Source organism: Harpegnathos saltator, unplaced genomic scaffold (assembly GCF_003227715.2).
Source record: "Harpegnathos saltator strain DR-91 unplaced genomic scaffold, Hsal_v8.6 scaffold810, whole genome shotgun sequence".
Taxonomy (NCBI): Eukaryota; Metazoa; Arthropoda; class Insecta; order Hymenoptera; family Formicidae; genus Harpegnathos; species Harpegnathos saltator.
In genome coordinates, this window is record NW_020230661.1 from 485,886 (window position 1) to 509,120 (window position 23,235).

General features: G+C 46.1%; 1 protein-coding gene across 7 annotated transcripts in view; it reads right to left on the reverse strand.

Moving 5' to 3' along the window:
* Positions 1-23,235, reverse strand: part of Nrx-1 (neurexin 1) — a 497,229-nt gene that overhangs the window by 309,741 nt on the left and 164,253 nt on the right. For all 7 annotated transcript variants that reach the window (XM_019845315.2, XM_019845314.2, XM_019845312.2 and 4 more), the window contains exon 3: positions 2,300-2,444. In XM_019845315.2, the coding sequence (XP_019700874.2) occupies positions 2,300-2,444 (145 nt within the window). The remainder of the gene's footprint in view (positions 1-2,299; positions 2,445-23,235) is intronic.

The following is a 23,235-nucleotide window of genomic DNA, read 5'->3' on the forward strand; positions in this document are numbered from 1 at the left end:
TCGTAAAGATTTGCAATTATCAGCGGAGCGCGGCGGCCCTTTGAATAAACACGCCGCGATCTCGTCGATGAAGGAAAATTGTTTATTCGGCCTCCTCCTCCCTCGAGGCTCGAGTCCCAGCGGGGAAACACTGCGAGTCGCGGCATGGCGGTACCATTAAGCACAGCCGCTTATCGTATCGCAGGCGGATCAGGAATCTCACGTTTTCGATATTGTTGTTATCGTCATCGTGGTTGCTATCGTTACTCGCAAGGCACAACGTTCCTCGTCCCTCGGGACGACCGTTGCGGCTGTCGCGCAATAATGGAGAGAAACGGAGAAAATCCGCGACCGGAGCGAGGCCGAGGAGCAAAATTGCCCCCGGCCGGTTGACGTTTGCGCTCCTCTCCCCCTCCTCCTGCCCCCTATCGCCAATCCCCCCTCACGAAGGCGCGAGGAGGAATGTGGAATTTTATCGCACGGAGTAAACCGCAATTAAAGTGAATCCCGCGCGCGTTGCTTGTCCGCGAGGAAGAGAGAGAGAGAGGGGGGGGAGAGGAGAGACGTGGCGACGTAATCTCGCCGTCCGTTGTTAAATACACGACTTTTTGTGTTTTTCACCATAAGGAAATCCACGTCGCCGCCGGAGGCAGGATTTATATACCCGCCGCAGTCACGACCGAGCGGCTTCTTTGTGAGAATCGGCGATTTCGAGACGCGAAAAGCGGAATGAAAGAGAAAGAGAGGGAGTGAGAGGGGGAGATTCATCCGAGATCACAACGACGGCGCGAACGAACGAATGGCGACGTGCAACTTTTGCATATTTCGCCGCTCCCGTTCGCGACTGCCGAATCGCTCGTGTTAACGGCTCCTTGTGCGCGCACCTCATTAACGGGGGAAGAAGTCTGATTGTAATTATCGGCGAAACGTCTTGGAACGAGCCGCGCTCGGGGGCCCGGCCTTCTCTAATTGCCGCCGACTTTAAGCGACGGAAAAATCATTCCGAAGCGTCATCTCGTTTCTGCAGCTGCCGGCAATTACGCCTCATTAAGCGACGCGCGTTCTCTCCTCCTCTCCCCCTCCCCATCCTGCCCCCCAACATCGTCATGGAGGCGCGTGCAGATTAACGGGAAATAAAATTTACGACTTTCCGAAAGCGTCCGCGAGGAAGGAAAAAAGAGAGAGAGAGAGAGAGAGAGAGACGGGTGACACACATTCGCACGTGTCGGGTCGCAGGGGCGAGATTTATTAAAGAATGATGAATATTTGAAGGAGAAATTCACCGTTTGCGTGGTGAATGTTGTATGTACGCGCGGGTGATTGATATTGAATTTAACGGGACGCGATCCGGCACGTTAATAAATTACCGACGAACGGACGGGTGGACGCAGAGAAATCGAGAGAATATCGCGGGGATAATGCGGGTTGTAAATTAATGAAATGGCGGGACGTAACGAATGCTGAAAGTAATATTAAAGCCACGCGCGCGTAGAGCCGACCGCGGCAGAAATGTCAAGGATGGAATTTAATACAGCCTTGGCCAAAGGGAGAATGAGTCTTTATTGAATCGCGGTAAATCAAGATCCCTGACATGCTCTCTCTTTCCTCCTCCTCCCCTCCCCCCCTCTCTCTCTCTCTCTCTCTCTCTCTCTTTCTTTCCCTCCGCGCGAAATTTATCGACGAGGTAAAAACTCTCACGGTTAAATCCCAATAATTTCATCGACTAGCGCGCCTTACGTCGCTAATGAAGCTTCTCATTCATTACGTCGGCCAATTTAATTTGTCGCGATTTATCACGTTCCGTATCGTCGAGCATGGTTGCGCGTACAATTTCTATCGTGTATAGATGTCAGCAGAGGTAGGCGGCGAAATGAACGTTCACGCGGACAAGTGAAAAAGCCCGAGAGAGATAGAGGAACAGAAAAAGAGAGAGAAATAGAGAGAGAGAGAGAGAGAGAGAGAGAGAGAGAGAGAAAGAGAAAGAGGGAGAGTTAGAGTTAGAGTTATTTATTTTCACTCCGATGTTGAGAACCCCATAGAAAATACAGCAGTTACAATCTTGAGGCTCGTGCCTCGGAAGGAAGAAAAGATATGCAGAAAATAAAGAAAAACAAGATGGAATGCAGAAAATAAAGAGGAGCAAAAATAAAAAATATAAAAAATACATATATACGGGAAAAAAACGGGGGGGGAGAGAGAGAGAGAGAGAGGGAGAGAGAAGAAGAGACGAACTAATTAAATGCACGCTCAGAAGTGCGTGCGTTCGCTCGTAATCGCGTCGGCATAATGCAGGATGTGCGCGAGAAAAAGAATGACATACCTTTCTCGCAGTAGGCGCCCTCGTAGTCTCCGGTGCGACACTCGCAGATCGGACCGCTGTCCGTGGAGATGCAGATGCCGCCGTGCTGGCAGGGGTCGCGTGTCTCGCAGGCGTCCGTCGTGTTGGTCATCATGTTGCGTAAACTCTGTAACAGACATTACGACACGACGTTAGGTCACCCTCGGAGAATCATTAGCCTTAACGGATTGACGAGAACGCTTGTAGGGAGGGGGTTGCTCGAGGAGGTCGTAACGGCGACGATGACGGGGAACGCGGCATCCCCCATTTACGCAAAACAGCGGAGTTTCGGAACGAGGACTTGCAGCTTGCCGTTTCTTGCGGCGATTATCCCTCGCCGTCTGGGCGACTGCGATTCCAGCTGTCGAGAGCCGCCGAGAGAGAAAGAGAGAGAGAGAGAGAGAGAGAGAGAGAGAGATTCACGGTTCCGCGCGGGGGAAAGAAATCGGCGTAATTAACGCGAACGAGCCGAACGCGACTCGGTCGGGCAAGACGAAATTCCCGATCTTTTTCTTTTTTTCGTCACGCGGCAATCTCGCTCTGGAGAACCGGCGAGCTTGTTTCCTTCGACCTCGTTAACCCTTCAACGCCCGACTTTTTTTATAAGTGTTTTAAGAATAAAATTTAAGTTCTTTGTACTGAGACTACAAGTAGTGATAACCAAAAAAAGTATCAGAATTTTATATCTACGAAGAACTACCTTTTCAAGCAGAAACTACTCCCAGAAGCGAAAAATACGTCTGATCGGTTAAATTCTTCTTTTTAGTTTTAATAATTTTATATCATACCTAACGGTTGAAAAAATTTCTCGAAACATAAAACTCATATTCAGAACTTGATCTTTATTTATCCGGAATGGAATATAATAGATGAGTACATGAAGTTTCCGCTTTTGTTGGTTTCGTTAGTTTGGTCTTTTTTTTATCATTCGTTTCTTGTTTATTGGTAAATATGACTTGGATCTTAAAAGCATATATACGAAATGAGCAACCTATACAGAAAAAAATGGAAGGTAATCTACACGACATAACTCTGATAGTCAGCTTGACATTTTTCAGCTAAAACTTTACTATACTTTGCGAGTGAAGTTTATCATTCAGAGCGTCAAGCTTACTATTTCAGAAGAATATCTTATAGATCACCATTTAGATAGTCAATCGTCCCTTCATTTTCCGCCGCATAAAAAACTGTAGGTCATCAGGTTTCACGAAAATAGATTGATTTCTTGATTTTGGTGTCCACCATATTGGATTCGCCATTTTGAATTTCTGTATTCTTTTAATTTCACATTTTACGTCTGAGAAAGCTTCCAAATGTATAAAATTATAACAGATACCAATCTATGCATTTATAGTGCACTTCTAGATGTCAGTAACAATGCTAACCTATGCCTACTTGGAATTTGACAAAATGACATGTTATCATTAAAACTGAGCTAAAAACAGACCAAACCGAATCTACATGCAATCTATATACCATTTTTTAGGAGAAGAATTCACCTTTACAGTGGTGCAAAGAAAACGAAAATATCTCCTTTTTTCACTAAGTTATAGATTCTTAAATGCGTTTCTGGTAACTATAGTTACCAGTAGGTGTTAAAGGGTTAAAATATATTTCACCGATTTTCTCCCCCCATATGTATGTTTCCTCGATGACTCGATGAGCGATGTGTGCGTAAATAAACTCGCGGTTACCAGCACTTTGTTATTTACACGTACAAAAGATACGGCAGATTTTTAATCCCGCAGGTTTAATATTCCTCCTTCTCTCTCACTCCCAGAAGATTCCACTTGTGTTTTTTCAAGATTGAATATTTAATTCGATATATCGTGAAGGCGAGAGAAATTATTTTGAGCGTATGTGCGAGAGAGCGTGCACGACGGCTCGAAATGTTCGCTCGGCGATTGCAAAATTTTCCCGACCCGATTATCAGCCGTACGATCAAATTTATCGGCCGCTTGTGACGATTCCACGGTGATACATTATAACCATTGTGATCGTTTACACACGAACATTCTACAAGCCACATATTTGATGCGAAGCGACTGTCCTGTAATTTTTTAATTAACTCCCGGGACTAATTAGGACAGCTGTCGAAATCCCGACGGCCGGCAGATCGTAATAAGTTTCCGCGCGACAGTTCGTCCGGCGATCCTCCGGCGCGGCCGGCGCGCGCGTGATTTTTCGCGAAATAATATTCCAGATGTAATTAAATTAACGCGTGGGATGCAGCCGGACAAGAATAACCGCAGCGACGAAAAGGGCAGGCCCATTACTAAATTAAAAAACCCCGCGACGTCGACGCGATGTAACGCGAAAAAAGGAAAAAAGAGTGAAGATTCGCTCTCCATTCGCGCACAATAATCAGAGAGAGGCGCGTCCGCCCCCCGTGACGCGCGGAGAGAGGAGGGAGGGACGGAAGGGGCAAGAAGAGGAGAAAATATCGTCGAAAGGACGTCTTATACGGCAACGAACGCTCTCAAATTATGATCCCTATCATTGCGCGCGCTGCAATTTCGCGTCGCATTATGCTGCGAAACTCCCGCATGGATACGCAAGCTGCAGTGCAGCGTATAACTTCTTAGTGTGAATCCGAGCTTACGGGGGGGGGGACAGACGCGAGCTCGAGTGAGAGAGAGAGAGAGAGAGAGAGAGAGAGAGAGAGGTGGATATCTTCTCTTCTTCTTTTTTTATTTTTCCGCCTCTGCCGCAGCCGTTGCCGCTTGCCGCTGCCGCTGCTGCGGCATTTGCCGCAGCACTCTTCGCACGTTCGACAGAGAGACACGGTCGTTTAAATATTCAAGAATGCGTCTGAGACTACCACTCGTGAGCACCTGCTTCCCCCCCTCCCTTCCCGCGCCCTTCGCCCCACGGCACAGGAGTCCCCGAGCACCGGACGTGACATTTAACTATCAATGATCTCTTATTCCCTCTTTCTCTTTATATTTTTTTCCTTCTTCCTGCCCCCCCCCTCTCCTTCCTTCCTCCGCGCTCGAGACGAGCTCCGGGCGCAAATTTATATCGACTCGGCAGACGGTATCGACGACGAGTGAAAGACGTCGAACGTTCTCGCGTACGGAGCTGTGAATTAACGAGTTTCTTTTCACACGCTCTCGTGTCTTTCCGAGATATCATTGCGTCGCCGTATCCATCGCGAGCAACAGCAACGCGTTACGCAACGGCGGAGGGGAAAAATTAAACGCCGGAGCAGCAGCGGCGCGTGCGGCTCTCAGCCCGAGAAGCGACGTTCTACGTGTTTTTCTCACTTTGCATTTATCTTTATTTCGCGAGTTGAGCGCGCTACGGGATGACGAATAATGAACGAACGCGCTGAATATTTCCTCCTCCGCTCCTCTGTCTTCTTCTCCCCCTGCCCCCCCCCGTCTCTCACTCCCTCTTTTTCTCTCTCTTTATTTTTGTTCTCTCTTTATTCGCCTCCTCTTGCGATTCATTTGCCTCGACAGTGCACTTTCGCAACGCCGCAACTCACTTTCGCGCCACACGCCGACGCGCTTCAACGAGATTTTTTCACACCCAAGCCACTGAGAGAGAGAGAGATAGAGAGAGAGAGAGAGGCGGCTTTTATGGATGCTCTCTGCGCCGCGGAATAAGCGGCCGTTGATCTCGTTTCGAACGTTCTCTCGGAGCGTCGGTCACGCTCCAACTCGATTCGCCGGGCTCAGACGGGGAAGTGCTGCATCGCGTGCCGAGGTTGCGCGAGGTTGCTTTGATCCGCAGGGAGTCTCGCCGATTTGCAACGCGAGAGACATCGCGCTTTAACGATGACAGCCTCTCGCCGAGTTGTCGGCCCTCCGGCCAGCTAGGGGAGGGGGGATTTTCCGCGGCGCGGGACTGAAGTCCCGTCGAAGCGGAACGACGCACAGTGGGGCCAGGTGACATCTTTTGGTCGAAAATTCTCTAGAGATCTGAATTTCCAACCGGTCATCGACACCAATGGATGAGGTTGATCCAGAATAAATTCCAAAGAGATCTGTCTAGCCGAAATTTTGAAAAAATTATCGGTTCAGGTTTCATGGGTTTAGGGTTTGTCTGAAAAGTTTAGAAGAGCCTATGGATACTTAATGCGAGAACCCAGAACTTATAATCATCTTTTAGAAAACTCAGAATTTCAAAGTTCATCATTTCAGCCCACATTAAGAAAGAATAATGAAGACCCATATGGGCCCAATAATTAAAAACATGGAGAACATTAGCATTCAGCATTTCTAGGCTCGAACTTAATGTTTCGTAGCTGAATATTCAACGTCGAGTATTATTAGGTTCTCGAGCTATGGCTAGATTGGGTTCTTGGATTATTTGAGGCTCTTAATATATACGTCTTCGTGCATCCACGAGCTAAAAAGTTCTCCAATTGATAGATTCCTCGGTTGATGGGCTTAAGGCTCAAAATCCCTCGGTTTTGTGCTTAACAGGTCTATATTTGACGTCTTTGTATTTTGGGCATATGAGTTTTGGATTAATGGGTTTCTGTTTCAAAACCGATAAATCTCGAGGTGTCTGTTGATTGGTTTCATAGTTTCATTTGAATAGTTTCAACCCACTACTAGATAGAAATAAGTGTCGAATAATGAGTATTTCACAAGTTTCTCGCGTTTAACGATAATTTTTCCTCTTTAGGGCTAGTAATTAGAGAAAAAAAATTTCTTTTTAATTTTGGCAAGACAGATCTCTTCGGAATTTATTCGGGATCAATCCTCATCCATTGGTGTCGATGATCAGTTGGACATTCAGGTCTCTAGAGAATTTTCAACCAAAAGAATGTCATCTGGCCCCACTGTGCGACGTCGCGAGCACCCCCGGAGAAGGGTCGAGCGGCTCGAGGGTGTGGCAGATAAGACACCCTCGAGCTTTTAAGCGTCGAATCTCCGCGCGCCCGCAAATCTGCCTATATAAAAACGAAAACGACCGCCGCGCGCGCCAGGCACGTCGCCGTCGTCGTCGTCGACTAGCGCGGAGGATTTCGCGTTCAGCCCACGGCGAACTTTGTACGGCCGACCTGTTGGTCGCGCCGCGGATATAAATTTTTCAGCTCTCCCTCGCGTTTTCAAGGATGCGCACAGTCATTTCTCCGCCGTCTCCTCGAGGAAGTCACTCGCATGCGCGTGTGATTGAACGTCACGTCGTTCCCTTTCATTCTCCTCCCTGACGAAAGCGACGTGGCGCGAGATTGCGCGGTCGTTACCGTTGTGCTTTTTAACTTCGTTTGGAACTTGTTACAGCTAATGATGTATAAAATTATGTAAGAACCCATGTTTATGCACAGGATGAATATTAAATATTTGTCTTATTGTACGCTCGTAATCTCTCTGATTAAATATTAGGTGTGGTAGTTAATTCTTTCCGATTTTCGACAATTTTCAACCTTTATTTAAAAATTGATGGAACAAGATTAGTCAATGAAATATTCTCCGTTGTTATCGATGACTTTACGCTATTTATTGGGCAGTTGCCGAATCCCATCGCGATAGAAACTCGGTGGCTTTGAGGCTACAAAGTCAACGATGAAATTTCGTACGTCGTCAACTGTCAAAAAATGTGTATCAAATAGTGCGTGTTGTATCGACCAAAACAAGGGAAAATCTGATGAAGCCAAAGCTGAAGAATACGCAGCGTGTGGGAGAATTTTCCAGCCCGAGTGTAAGATGGTTTCCTTTGTGGCTTCTGTTGTATGCAGTTTAGCATTGTCATGTAGCAAGATGACTTTACGCCTACCTTGTCGAGTAAATAGCCTTTTTTCTTAATTGCATCGCTCAAACATATCGATTGGTCCTGGTAAATCTGTGCTTTAATGATTTTAGGAATTCATAGCACAGCACGCTCTTCTGGTCCCATCATATACAGGCAAGAACTTTTTTCCAAAATGTTGAAGTTTTGCTGTCGACGTTGTCGTTTGGTCAGGGTCTATTTATGATTTTCTTGCGTTTAAGATTTTCGTACGTAATCCATTTTTCATCACTAGTTACGATTTTGTGCAAGAAATTTTTTTTTTGTTATCTGGCGAGCAAGGTAACACATGTGGTCAATCGACAGTTTTTGTTGTCAATTAGCTGTCAGTTAGCTCGTGTAAAACTCATTTCCCTTTTTCCTGTATCTTTCCCATACGATGTAAACGATCGTAAATAACTTTCTGGCTTACTCCCAGCTTTTCCGCAAATTCTTGTTGTGTTTGTACCGTATTTTCATTCAGTAGATTTTGCAACTCCTCGTTTTCAAATTTTTTTGACTGAACCGTGGTGGCGTGATTGGTCGTGAAGATCAAAATCGAAAATGTTGAAACCAGTTTCGACGCGTAGTGATCGGTCACTACAATTTTACCATAAGCAGGATAAATCACTTTGGTTGCTTCAGAAGCGTTTCTGTTTAAATGAAACGCGAAATGCATCATGTGTCGAATATATTTTTTGCTGATAACCAACTATTGACTATTTGAGGTTATGTAACATCCAACGCCAAATCATATGTCATTTTGAAAAGTTAAATGTCAACCCTTTAAAACCACAAAAGAGCAGGAGAATATTCCAAATTTTGCTCTAAGCTATATAAATGTCATCGAATTAACTACTAGATTAATTAATATCTTACTAAAACTTATTAAATATAACTAACGACATATGTAAAATTTGAAATACATATTTATGTTCAGGACGAACAGTATTAAATATCTGTCTTATTATATACTCGTAACCTGATTAAATGTCTTATTAAATCTTATTAAATATAACTAACCTTATATAACCAATATATATGAAATTTAAAACACATGTTATGTACATACAGGACGAATATTATTAAATATTTATTTGTCTTATTATACACACGTTATTTCTGATTGAATATCTTACTAAATCTTGTTAAATATTTCCTTTGTTATTTGCGGTGACGGAAGTCTCCGAATCATTTGGCCGGGTAATCTCATCGTGGAAATGAATTAATAAAATAATAAACTAATAATTTTAACGCATACAAAGTCGATTCTAGAGGGCAGCAGTCGCGCTCTCAATGTATGTGTATGTCATGTTTTTTCTAATTTATGGAGAATAATGGAGAGATTCCAAGTTACCGCTAATATTTTCTCAGCAATGACGGAGACGGTACCGTTTAGCGATATTTAGCAGTTTAATTTCGTGCGAGTTAAGACATAGTTAGAGATCTGCACAGATCTAACGGACGTCTGATATTAAATCATATCAACTCGCAAGACGTCGGCGAGTAACTAATTGTCGCCGCTAGCACTACAATGTAATTATGATGTTCCGACGTCTAGTATGGCTTTTCATTTCACTTCAAACTTGCTAATATAATAATGTATAAAATTTAAATGTTATGTCTGTATGTAGTACGAATATAGACCTGTATTAGCTGACTTCTCAAGAAAGTCACGAGTCACGGTATAAAAAATTGTCACATCGTCACTAATTGCGCCTTAATGCGATAATTTTTCTTTCTCTTTCGAATAATAACGGAATATCGTCGTCACTTTTATCGTCGGTTCGTGCGTGAGAGACGGACGACCGCGAGTCGTAGGAAAAAAGCTCTTCTGGACGCGATGAAGAATGTAATGAATATCGCGCAGCGAGACCCTCGTTACTTTTCGCGTGACGATAACGATGACGAATCACTCTACCAAATTCAGAACGCTAAGAAATTACCGTCTTCGACGTGGGTTGCGAATAACGGTTACTCTCCAGACAGAATAACTTCCCCGAGGCCCGGCAATGCGAGATACAGGACGAACGCGCTTCTCTTTTTTTTCCTCCTCCTCATCCTGCTCCTCCTCCTTCTTCCTCTTCTTCTTCTTCTTCTTCTTCTTCTTCTTCTTCTTTTACTTACTCTTCTTCTTCGTGCTTCCCGCAGGGCGAGAATACTCTTCGACATTTTTTCGCGGCAGCTGGCGAGAGACTCGCTCGCGACGGGTTGATGCGGATCTAGCGCGTGCCGGGTCACGGGGTCGCGCGATCGCGTCGCCGCGCTCTATTATTGCGGCGAGGCTGAGTCCCGGATTTGGCAAATGGCCATTGAAGGATACGGCATGGTAATCTTAGCGAAGACGCAAGACGACGAGCAGCGATATATGGGTTAACCCCATCGTGCATTGAATAACACGTCTCGCCGGCGTATGCTCGAGATTAAATCCCCCTCCTTCCCTCACCCCCTCGCCCCTCCCTCTTTCTCTCTCTCTCTCTCTCTCTGCCTCTTTAATCGAGGGCAATTTCAGCGGGAGACGTTTGTGTCGCACACGCACTTCGAAATACGCGAACACGTCGTTCTCGCCGAGTGACCAGCAGGAAGAGGAGGGAGCGGGTGAGGGGGGTTAATAAAAATTGAAGGACCGCCAATTTCGTTCCGTGTGCGTTTAATCCCTCCCTCCGTCCACGCGAAAGCGAGGAGAGAGAGAAAGAGAAAGAAAGAGAGAGAGAGAGAGAGAGAGAGAGAGAGAGAGAGAGAGAGAGAGAGAGAGAGAGAGAGAGAGAGGGTGAGTGAGAGAGGGTGCGAGGGGGAGGGGGAGAGAAAAAACCAAGTGTAACGAGAGCCGGTACGGATACAGCCTCCGCCGCGGGCCGAGCCTGCTTAACGAGTCGACCGCATTAATCATACCGAGCTGCGCGCGCGTGGCGCAGTGGATTGTTAACGAGATTTCCTGCGAGAAAAGCTAATTGACGTCTAGCCGCGGCAAATTGCATTTTCGATATGACCTCGACTTAGCCATTCCTGACCTTTCCGTAGTTGGTAAAATCGCATGGGTTCATGTGATTCCGCCGCGGCCGCAACGCTCGGGCGTGTGTAAAAGTGTGTGTGTGTGTGTGTGTGTGTGTGTGTATGCGTGCGCCAATTGAGGGGAATGAAGTGATAGTTTCGAATGAATGCAGTTGCGTTGCAATTTCTCCGGCTCAGATGGATGTCGAGGAGGAGGTAGGACGGGGGATAATAATTTTCTTGATATCCCTCCCGGGCCATAATTATTTTTCCGGAGATAAGTTGGCGCGCAAATCAGAGTTGCGGATAATTTACGGCGGCCGGGGCGGCGATCAATTCAGCGAACGGAATTCGCCGGAACGGGCGACAAAAGCGAAATGATGTTTATGAACTATGCGCGCAGCATAGTTCCGCGTAAGTATGCCTACGGTTGTACCGCGCGGGGGGGGGGGGGCGACAAGTGCCCAAATAAATCACGCGATTTAAGTTCCACGGGCGACCGGTCGGCCACCCCTCCTCCGTGTCTCTCCTCCGCTCCCTCCCGATTTTCCGCAGAAAATATCCTGCCCGATACGCAGGATCGCACGATCCGTCCTGGCGCGCAGGCCGGGGTGTGAATTTGCGAGCGCGACCGCGATTGGTCGATTGGAAGAATCGCGTAATTTCCGCGGCTGGAGACGACGACGACGGCGGCGGCGCGCGTTCTTCCGACCGCAAAACGCGAACGCGAAGTGTCCCGGAGGGCTGAACCGCGCCGCCGCACAGTGGGGCCAGATGACATTTTCTTGAAAATTCTCTAGAGACCTGAATTTCCAACCGGTCACCAATGGATGAGGTTGATCCAGAATAAATTCCAAAGAGATCTGTCTAGCCGAAATTTTGAAAAAATTATCGGTTCAGGGTTCATGGGTTTAGAGTTTGTCTTAAAAGTTTATCGTTTAAAGTACAGTGTCTTGGGTTCGACTTCAATGGGTTCGAGCCCATGGGTACTAAATGCGAGACCCCAGAACTTATAATCACCTTTTAGAATCACCTTTCTTGGACTATTTGAGGCCCTTAATATATACGACTTCATGCATCTACGAGCTAAAATGTTCTCGAATTGATAAATCCCTAGGTTGGTGAGCTTAAGACTCAAAATCCTTCAGTTTTCTGCTTAACGGGTCTATATTTGATGCTTTTGTATTTTGGGGATATGAGTTGGGTTAATGGGTTTGTGGTTCAAGATCGATAAATCCCGAGGTGTCTGTTGATCGATTTCATAGTTTCAATACGCTGAATACGCTATTAGATAGAAATAAGTCGAATAATGAGTATTTCACAAGTTTCTCACGTTTAACGATAAGTTTTCCTCTTTTGGGGCTAGTAATTCGAGAAAAAAAATTTTTTTTAATTTTGCCAAGACAGATCTCTTCGGAATTTATTCAGGATCAACATCATCCATTGGTCCTCATCCAATGATCGGTTGGAAATTCAGGTCTCTAGAGAATTTTCAACCAAAGAATGTCATCTGGCCCGACTGTGCGCCAGCAACTCCGCGGCAAAGGCGGAAGAGACAGGACTCGCTGCCACGCCGTCCTGTCAGATCGTCGACAGAAACTAAGGTAATAAATAAAGGCCCCTGCTCGCGGCCCAACTCTCTGTCCTTCTTACTCTCCCTCCCTGCCCCCTCCCCTCCCCCCCGGCGCAGTAGCTTGCCGTCAGTTCTCCGGCCAGCAGCCTGGCACAACTCCGCGCGCCTGCACAATACGAAACTGCGCCAACGGGCCGCAACTGCACTGTTTGGTCTTGACCGCGAGAGCAGCGAAATCCGAGATAGCGCATGACCCCGGGGCGCGCGAACCAGCGGCGGCGGTCCGACCTCGGCGATACCCGAAATAAGTTGCATCAAAGAGAACACACTCGTTCGACGAAGTTGCGCTCGGGGTAGTTTGTGGCGAGGCTTTCGCAACGCAGCCGCCGGCGGCGGAGACAGCGAGGGGGTGCACGGGGCACGGCTGGCGCAGTTCATCGAATTAACAATCGCGATAACATCGACCCGACGTCGGCCAGCAGGGTTGCCGGGTGAAAAAATGTGTCTGTCATCTTTCCCAATATCAATTTCCAACTGAATATATAGTGCAGGATATCGAAAATTGAGCAGAAGAAAAGCCAAGTACCATTTTGAAAAAATCGCCACAGCTATTAAGTAATTAATGATTGTAATGACTACATTTAGAGGCTCTTTTAATTGATAACTTGAAAATTTGGGACTTTGAAAACTCGACCTTTGGAAATTTCAAAATCATCAAATTAACAAAAGTTAGGACGCTATTGTAACAATATATTCTTGAGACCAAATAGAGTAAAATAGTCTAGTGCCATTTTTTCTTTCGACGAATAGTTAGCGAGATATCGTAAGTTAAATATTGAAAAAGGTATCAAATTCTTAAATATCTCAAAGAATTTTAGACAAATAAAAAAATATTCCAAACAGAAGTTGCTCAAGTTAATTGGTAGAATAAGATGATATAATAAAAAATTGGAATTTCCATTTAAGAAAAGTAATAATCAGTGCATATCTCGAAAATGGCGCCATCTGTAAACAAAATGATATAATTGTTTTATATCCCCCTTGAAGCCATACAACTTTTGTCTGAAACATTTTTTCCTGAAATGCTTAATTTTCGAAATATTAGATCATTCTGAGCAAAAAGGTACCTTACCATTTTGCAAATAAGTACGCAAATTTTCAAGTTATCGATTAAAAGAGATATAGCTCTGGATACGGTAATTTTCAATAATTAATAACTTAATAACTACTGCGATTTTTGCAAAATGGTACATAAGTTTTCTTCTCAGTTTAATCTGATTAATCTTCACAATTTTTCGTTTCCAAAAGATCCCGGATACCCTATATATATCATACATATATCATATATATATTTCGCGTGTATGCAAAATGTTAAAAAAGAAAAAAGTTTTAAAGTTTTAAGGATAGATAGATAGGCTCACATGGAGGAGAAAAGTCTTGATAAATATTAAGGGTCGAAGAATTGATATCGTCGGAATTATGAACAATTATTTATCTTAACCCTTAAAGGCTATCAAGTGTGAAATTTCACCCCATGCGAATTTCTAATCATTTTAATTTTATAAGTATTTAGTCGTGTTATCAGTAGTGACAACATTATGACAAAACAGATCAATTCTCATATACTTATAAACATAACGAGAAAATTAGCTTGGGGTGATAGTAGCTTTTAAGGGTTGTTAATTAATGAAAACATGTGATCTACTCGCCTCTGATGTTTACAAAGACAGTTTACAGAAGATTTTCTAATACCATTTCTAATGCTAATTCTAATATTGTACAGGAGATTTTCTAATACTGTTACAACTATAATGTATGTTAATATGCCGTACTGTGAAAATTTTGTGACAGCTTTCTGCAACTTCAACTCACTTTGTTCACGAGGATATGACTAACAATTCCTTGGTGAAAATTGCTTGTACGTATAAATGGGAAGAAAATAGATGTTTGTTTACATTCCGAGCAAAAGCGAAGAGACTTTTTTTAGAGATTCCTTTGAAGCGTGGTACTCTTCACCGGTAAATAACATAGACAAATTACACCTCAGAGAATACAAAAGCACCAGAAGCAAGTCACTTGCTTTAATTAAAATAAATATCTGTTCATCACTCCGACAATATTAATTTCTCGACCCACGTTTATTAGGGCTTTTGTCCTCCATTTTGTGTGTATTATGTGTCTTTGCACTCGAAATGTCAGCACAGCTGACACAAACATTTATTCCGGCAACTCGGAACGCCAACTGTGCTGGCATCAAAAAGATTTAAAGATAGAGAATAATAAAACAATAAAATGCAGCCACAATATTAAAGAAAATAAAGATCCTTTTTAGTAATTTTTTCTAGGAACTTGACAATTAATTAAGTAAGACGTGATTAGTTTTGATAAGATGCTTTCCTCAGCTAAAAGGTGATCATAAATTTTTCACGAAAAATTATATTTATAATTATCGAGTTGATGGAAGGAAATGTGGAAATATTCCTCGAGTGCAAAGGTTAAACGCTAAACGCTTATCTTTGAAACACCCTGTATCACTCACAAAAGTATATTGATAAAAATATTTAATAGATCATGATTTAGAATAAGCCACTAAGGCAGCATACTTGACGAGCGAAAAACAAATTCCTCCGATGCGACAGGAGAGGACAAATAGCATCCTTGGCAGGGCATAAAAATTTTAGCAAACTTTGGCTGGAAAGAAGGACAATCCTTCCCAGAGGAGGGCATCTGGCAATCCTGTTGACCAGCGTGGGATAGAGCGACAGCTACATCGACGAATGACGATTGCATAATCCTCCCGGTAGCTGCTCGATTATCGTCGTGCCGAGCGGAAGAATGAGCGGCCGGATTTCCTGAACGAGGTCGACTTACAATGTTACGTCGGAGCTGAGTATCGAGAGAGCGAGCGACAGACGGGTTCCAAATCCGCGGTCTCGCGTTCGGTTAAATAAGCATACGGGGAGCATTCGGCCAAACTTGGAAGACGCCGGTGAAATCGTGGATTTTGACTAAATCGGAAAAGCGCACCCCTCCCCCTCCCGCCGCTCCACTTAAACTTTAAATCTCCCTATTAAACTTGCCCGACTTTCTCCGACGCGATTCGAGTGGAGCGTGCGAGAGAAAGAGAAAAGTCGAAAAAGCCGAGAGAAGCGGAAAATATTCATACAGAATTCGCCACTCGCGCGATATCGCGGCGCCGGCGATCGAGTGAAATATTGGCGAAAGTCTTATCGAGCGGCGGACGCCGCTCGGCTAACTTAACGCGCGACGCATCGCGCATACCGAATTCAAAACAGCGGCAGGGGAGACAGGGAATAACCACTACACACCCCTATAATCGCGCCGCCGGCGAGGTGCGCGAGGGGGCGAACGTTTCGCAGAGTTCTCGTCCGCAGGATAACCGGCGCGAATACGTCGCGATGTCTCGAGTTTCGAGCTTCGGCACGAAGCGGCGCGCCGAAGGTGAGGGCGAGGGAGGAGCCGACCGCTCTCGAATTCGCGGATTTGTTTCTCGACAGTCTTGTCGTCGACTTCCATTAAGGATACGTGGTAAATCTTTCGGCTCCTTCCCGCCCCCCCCGCGTCGCGCCGCTTCGCACGGTCCTTCACGCACGGCCGAGGAATATGGCGAAAGTTTGCAAACCGATCTCGAGACTTGTCACAGACTTCGCGATATATATCCCACCACCACCCCGCCCTCACCCCGCTCTCCCCTCCGCGTGCGTGCAGTTTCCGTCCAATTCCCGCTGTCGTTTCCTCCCGAGACGCTGCCGAGGCGCGGCGAGATTTACCGGCCGGTCTGCGAGTGCGCGAAGGATATCTCGCGTATGGCATGCGGAGGGGGGAATCGCGGGGGGAGGTTCCGCGCCGATCATGGGTAGAATCCAGACGGCTCAGCCGCTCCATCGAGAAAACTCGAGCTGTGCGGCTGACGAGATGCGAAATCGCGCCAAGTTACGCGCGCTTTTTCCACGTTTCTGGCCCCCCCTCCCTCCTCCTTTTCGTTCCTAACCTCTCTCGTCTCACGGTGACGGCAGCGTCATAATAACGTGCGAGTCCCCCCAAAGCCGATCGAAACGTAATTAAGCGCATCAGCTGCGCAAGCGTTTAATAGCGAAACAGAGGTGGTGGAGGAGGAGGGGGGGAGCGTACGGTCGTTATTATTAATTGGCTTTAACTGTCACGCCGGAAGAAAGATATAAAAGCCGTGCGCCAGCGGCTTGCATCGAACGAGGTCGCTCGCGCCATAATGCGGCCTGCCCGCTACTACATCTCCTTTTTTCTTTCTCTCTCTTTCTCACTCCCTTTTTTCTACGCCATTATCCGCGCGGAACTACGCGAAGGACCTGCCGCCGGCGGCGGCGGCGGCGGCGGCGGCGGCGGCGGTAGCATGTGAAAATTGTTTTAACGAGTTGCAGAGATTGCGCGCGTAACAACCGTCCCCGCCCGGCGAGCACTTCAGTCATCCCCCCGCCCCCGTCTCTTTCTGCCGAGTCGCCCCCCTGCCCGTCGCTCCTCGCCCTAGCAGCCGAAGAATAACTGGAGGAAGCCGGAAGTTAAATACGTTTACTGCGGCCCATTATAGGCCCTCGCGCACGGAGGAGGGCGCGCGTTTAGCCGCCCCCCCCCCCTACGTCGCCCTGATCGATATTACGGCTAATATTACTACTGATATTATAGCCGTTGTCATACACTTTCCCCCCTAACGGGGAGAAGAGGACAGATCGTGAGTGAAACGCTGGGTTCGCATAGGATTGACTTCGCGAGGACGAAAGGGGGAGGATATCCGTTCCCTGGATTTAGTTCCGCCCCGAAATGCTCCCTAGCCGGCCATTCGCTTCCCTTGTATCTCGAGTAGAAAAATTAAGGGAAATTAAAGAAAAATTAATAATTAGGGCTCTGGTAAGGGTCTGATTATTTTTCTCTAATATTAATCGAGCTCTAGTAGGGATAGAAAGACAAGGACCCTATAAAATGTGCAACAAATGGTTTAACGGGTGTCTTTATCAGGCAATATTATGAGGGCCTTATAAGGCAATATCAACACGGTCTTATAAGGCAATATTAATAGGGCTTTACAAGGAAATATTTTTATTATTGCTTGAGTAAAAATATTCGTTTTTTCATTCCAAGAAATTTAGACTGTAACTTCTTTATAACCTTGTATATAACAAGATTATAACAAGTATATAACGAGAATTTTTTATTGTAAAAATATAGCAAACTTTACAATAAAATATAGCATTCTTTACACATGAAAATCCTACTACCATTTTTATTAAAGTTTGCTGCATTTCAAAACTAAGGCAATACTAGAAAAATCCTTGGAAGAAACTAATGAATATGGCAACTAATAAAACTAATAAAATTTGTTTTTAATTGTGGTATAATTAAAAAATATTTAAAAGAACCAGATAGAGAGCGTACCTACTAAAACAATATTAAACTATAACAATTTTATTATATGTTACAGATGTTATTAATATATATATAACAAAACTAGATTTTGTATATTTAAAGCATTCTCTTGAAACATCCTTCCAAGGTCCACATCAGCTTTCCCTATAAGGTAAAGCCTACTTATTTATTAAATCTAAGGCATCCCTAAAAATTCCTTCTGAGGCCCTCGTTAATTTTCCTTATCAAAACCTTATTTCGTAAAATCTAAGGTATCCTAAAAGATCCATCTTGAGGTCTGATGTGATAATAATGAAGCATCCCTTTTTACTTAAGGCTAGAAATTACAATTTAAATCGGTACCTTAAGCCTTAAGTCTTACGAAATTGATCAGTCACAGACAATGTTAAGAAGAATATTCGACTATAATTGGTCAGTTTCTTAATACTTATATCATCTATTGTAGACGAAACCTAAAGGACGAGCGGCCGTCGATCGAATATCGTACACTTACGCAAGAGAGCGCGCGCGAAAAATGGAGTCGCATGTTTCCGGCGGCATCTTATCCCACCGCGCGGCGAACAAATAATTTAGCGTAACGCGCGCGGGCCATTTCTCGGATAATCCGTTATTGTTTCCAGACCCTGCCAGGGAAGGTAACGTTGCGCGGCGCTTTCCGAAGGAGCAGACAGACGCACGGTGGAAAAATGTTACGGCACAAGAGGTCGTTATCCGGGTCATTCGTCCAGCTAAATATCCAGCGGAACCTCCTCCTTTCATGCTACTTCCCGGAGAGCTGTAATATTCCATGACGACCCCTGATTTATTTACCGCGGACAATCGATACGATTAGCGTTCCAGACGTTCGGAGCCGGGCGAGAGAAAGAGAGAGCGTGAGCGAGAGAGGGTGAGAAGGAGAGAAAGAAAGAACGGCGGGAAATTCTCCCGGGCAAATACGAGCTCCATTATTTCACCGAGAGCTCATCGAATATTCATTCCGCCTCGGACGTGCCGCGGCATTCCTCCGGCGAATGCGGAATTTTTCGCGATGCGCGACGATGTCAAAGACCATCGCGGGATCGGATGATCGATGGCGATAAGCAATGCGTATACGCAGGGCGCACATTATTTAACGCCCACTATTTTGCATAGGACCGTTCCTTATGAATGTTTGACAGTTCTTCCGCTTTGACGCGAGAACGCGTCAGCGAGAGCCATAACTTACCGCGAATCATAACTATACCGCATCACTTTTGAATTTTCCGCATGACAGCTATGGGACTTGGTCGCGTAACTTGCGTGGCCAAGTCCCGGATTAAAAATCTGAGTTGAAGGGTTCGTTCAAAATGGATGAAAAAATATCGTTCATTCGACAGCCCAGGAACCTCGTTTTAAAGTTTTAAATTTTAAAGAAGAAAGCGCCGCTCTCGCGGGTCGCTGCGGCATTTCTCGCTGAGGAGAAATTGTCAATTTTATTAGAAAAAGAAAAAAATTGTCGACCTTGTTAGAAAATTTTCGCAAAAGATATCGCAGAAACATTATGTAAATAAGAGGCGCAGCGACCTCTCGCGGGCGCAGTTGTCGGACTTTGCCGGCCAAAAAACAACAATTCCATTTGCGATTAATCTTTGTCCCTCTCGCTTCTTCCTGCTCTTTCTCCGTCTTTCTCTCCGCTCGGCGCTTCTTTTCCGCGGCAGCATCATTATTCAATAGCGCGGTCTAACTTCCCTCGCACTGTACACGGCTCGTCCATATTACAGGGTGTGATTACGAAAGTTGTCAACTTGATTAAACGGTTCTGCCTCGGCCGAAGTTGCCTCAAAGGGATAATCGTGTGAGGTGTCCGCCCGGAGCTACGCCGGAACTTTCTTAAATTGGACGGAGATTGGAAGACTCGTTTTCGCGACCGACGAATTCGGCGGTACTGTTTCCGTCACGCCGAGGCCCCGCAGATGTACGCATATAAATATAATTATAAGCTGCCGGAACTTTGTAGATAAAACTGCAAGTTCCCCGCGCGCGTTAACACGCGCGCGAAACTTCTCCTCCTCCCCGTCCTCCTTTTCGCACGAATCATTTCCCCCTCCTCCTCCTCCCTGCTCCTTCTCACTCACTCTCTCTCTCTCTCTCTTTCTCTCGCTCTCATTAGGTAGGTTGTTTACCCGCGAACAGGTCTATTAAAGTGCGCTCTATTTAATTATATCTCGTTAAAAATGCAAACGCTATTACGTGCGCAGCGGCTTCCAGGAATTTTTACACGCCGCGGGATAATATACCCACGAGAGGAACTTTAAGTAGATCTCCCCTCGTCTAATCGCAGACGTGCGTTCGCCCAACGAGACGAGACGCGGGGCGAGAATTGAAAATTAATATCGCGGAGCCGCGCACGTACGCGCGAGAGCGTCGCGAAAATCCAAAGACCGCTCGTCTCTCTTTCTCCGCTCGCGCGACGGCCCGGCGTCTCGTGACGGCGAAGTGAGACAGACAGCGAGAAAGAGAGAGAGAGAGAGTGTGCGAGGAATTAAATTTTCGATCATGAGCCCGTCGTCACGCGCTCGCTCGCGCTTGCGCGACTCAGCTCGTATGCAAACGAGCTTAACTGTTCGGGATTTATAAGCGCGGAAATGAAATCGGAAAATGAGCACCGCGCGATCGGAACGCCGTGACATCGTCCGGGCCCGAGGGGTGCAGCGGCAGAAGCGGCCGGGGGGGCGGGGGGGGGGGCGCGGGGTGGTTTAAACACCGTCGCCAACAGGACCGGTTATTAAATCGTGCGGCTATAAATTGCCGCGCAATTTCCCGCGAAACTTAGTCAATTTCCACGAACGTGAATACGCCCGTGTTCGCGAGCGAGCGAGCGAGTATTTATACACCCTTGTGCGCCTATCGCAGACCGAACGCTTCGAAAGTAAGAGTAAACATGTTGCGGCTGTTGCTTTTTGTTCCTCTTTTTCTCCCCCCCCTCCCCCCCCCAAATTTTTTATACCCGCTCTTCTTTTCCCGAGCTTGACGCTCGAGCTCGCTCGAGTGTGTAACGAGAATGGTGGGTCGCGGCGCTTTCGAGCCTCGCCCTGACGATGTCAAAATGATCGCGCCATTTTCCACTTGTCCATCTGTCCGAGGTTCGGCTCCGCTCGACCGGGGAGAAAGCCCGCGCCTTCCGGAAAAAAAAAATACGCTGCCGCACTGCGTCGTTCGGCTAACTGATCCGTCGCTCTCTGAAAATTTCTTCCCTCCTGAAATTCCACTTGGCGAGCGGAGCGTCGCGCGAATTTGCGCAATTTTTCACTCGCGTGAGGCGAACTCCGCGACGCCCGGTGAACATCGCCGCTGTCTGAAGAGCTCGCATATTTCCGATCGAATTACTTCTACTTCGGGCCGCTTCTCCACTTGAGGCCGCAAATCCAACTTGTCTCGCACCCTTACGCGCCCTTATGGCAAATCGACCGCGATCAATGAGCACCGGGGTGTTTCCGTTACCACTTCGCATTCACCCCCGCCCTCTCGCCTCTCGAGCGAGATTGCACCGCGAGGAATGTCGCGAGTCTTCCGACGGAGTCTTTCACCGCGTTGCCCTGCATCGATTACAAGCTCGCGTATCCAGGCCGTTAATGGTCTCAAAGGCCTAATCGGCCTAACGTAAATTCGAAGCTGGCCTTAATGCGAAGTTGAAGGTAAAGCCATGCCCAGGGGACAACGGAGGACTACGGGACGACAACTTCGTTAACAGGTGATCGTAATGAAGCTCCGCCTCGCGCTCGCGCACGTATCAATAACGACATCCTCTGCGACGTCGAGTCCTTGTTAGGGGCTTGGCACGTAGAATAACGTAAGGAGCGTATAAGCGACAAGCAAATCAAGAATCGTAGTTGAGAACGTAAGCAGTCACCGTTTACGTTCCACCTATGGCTGATTTGCTTACCTGCTTTTTTCCTATGTTTTTCTATGTGCCGTGGCCCTGAGAAAAGTAAGGAAATTGATTAATCAAAATTGATTATTTTTCTTACGGTTGGAAAATATTCGACCGTATGCGATCGGTTGGTTTGTTTACTGCTTACGTTTTTTATGTGCCATAATCCTTAAGGGAGGAATTACACGCGGAGCAGGCCGTTTTCAAGGCTGTTTTCACGAACTTTTTTAACAGAAACGGTAGAATCAATTGTAAGAGTAACGTATGGGATGTATAAATAACATGGGAGGGAGTCCCTATAGACACGACCTTCCTCCTTTTGTTGATTTGCCTTATGCATACACACTAAGAACCGAGCGAATAGACGAGCGGTTCGAGGTAGTAAACGCAAAGAAAGGAAAAAACGATAAATAGCATAACGATAATATAATTCAGACATCCGTCGGTGGAGGTCGAACGGGATACGGAGACGCATCGAGTGTCGGAGCACCTTCGAGTCAGGCTTTCGCGCAATTATCTCACGCGATAATTCATTAAAAATGGCGGTCCGAATGGGTATGCGCATATTCGAACCGCTGACGGGCAATCAGAGATCTCCAAGAGAAAGCGCACGAGGAAATCACCAACGTATCCCAGCCTAAAGCTCACCATCCAGCACCAAGAGGTACAATAGACATCAAGGGAAATCGCACGAGATGTCCCTCTCAGCTATTGGCTTAGATCATTTAGGTCATATCGGGCTCCCCCGGGAAAACGCACGGCGAGCCCGGTCTGGTGACCAAGAAGACATCCGAATCGAACCGGTGTCGAAGGGGAAACGCACGACGCGACACTGGTATTCGGAATTAAGAGAAATCATCTAATTGTGTAAGGGAACAATGCTCGACCTGGTCACCCGATGATCATTAGAAAAGAATGATTTGATTAACACTCACCAACCTTCTGCACGAGTGGCGATGGCACGTCTGTTTCGGGCGTCCAACAGCGACTAACTGCCTGCTTCTATCGCGACATCGTTTTTATTAATCCGCGTCTCTATCTTCCGAACGTAAACACATCGTTTTCCCCACCATTGACCTCACTGTGATCGTTATTGTTTTTCAATGCTCTGAATGCCCATTTCGGATTTTCATATGCAATACTCACGCCTCGTATGATATGAATGGTTGAGTATTAGAAGTAAGAATAAATTCAATATTTTCATTACAATTGTGTGCTTTTCTTCAAAGGTATACACAACAACAGATCGACGGCATTCTTTAAAAAAGGAAATAGAAAAAGGGGCGAATAAGCAAAGAAAAAAAATATTATTTGTCTCACACA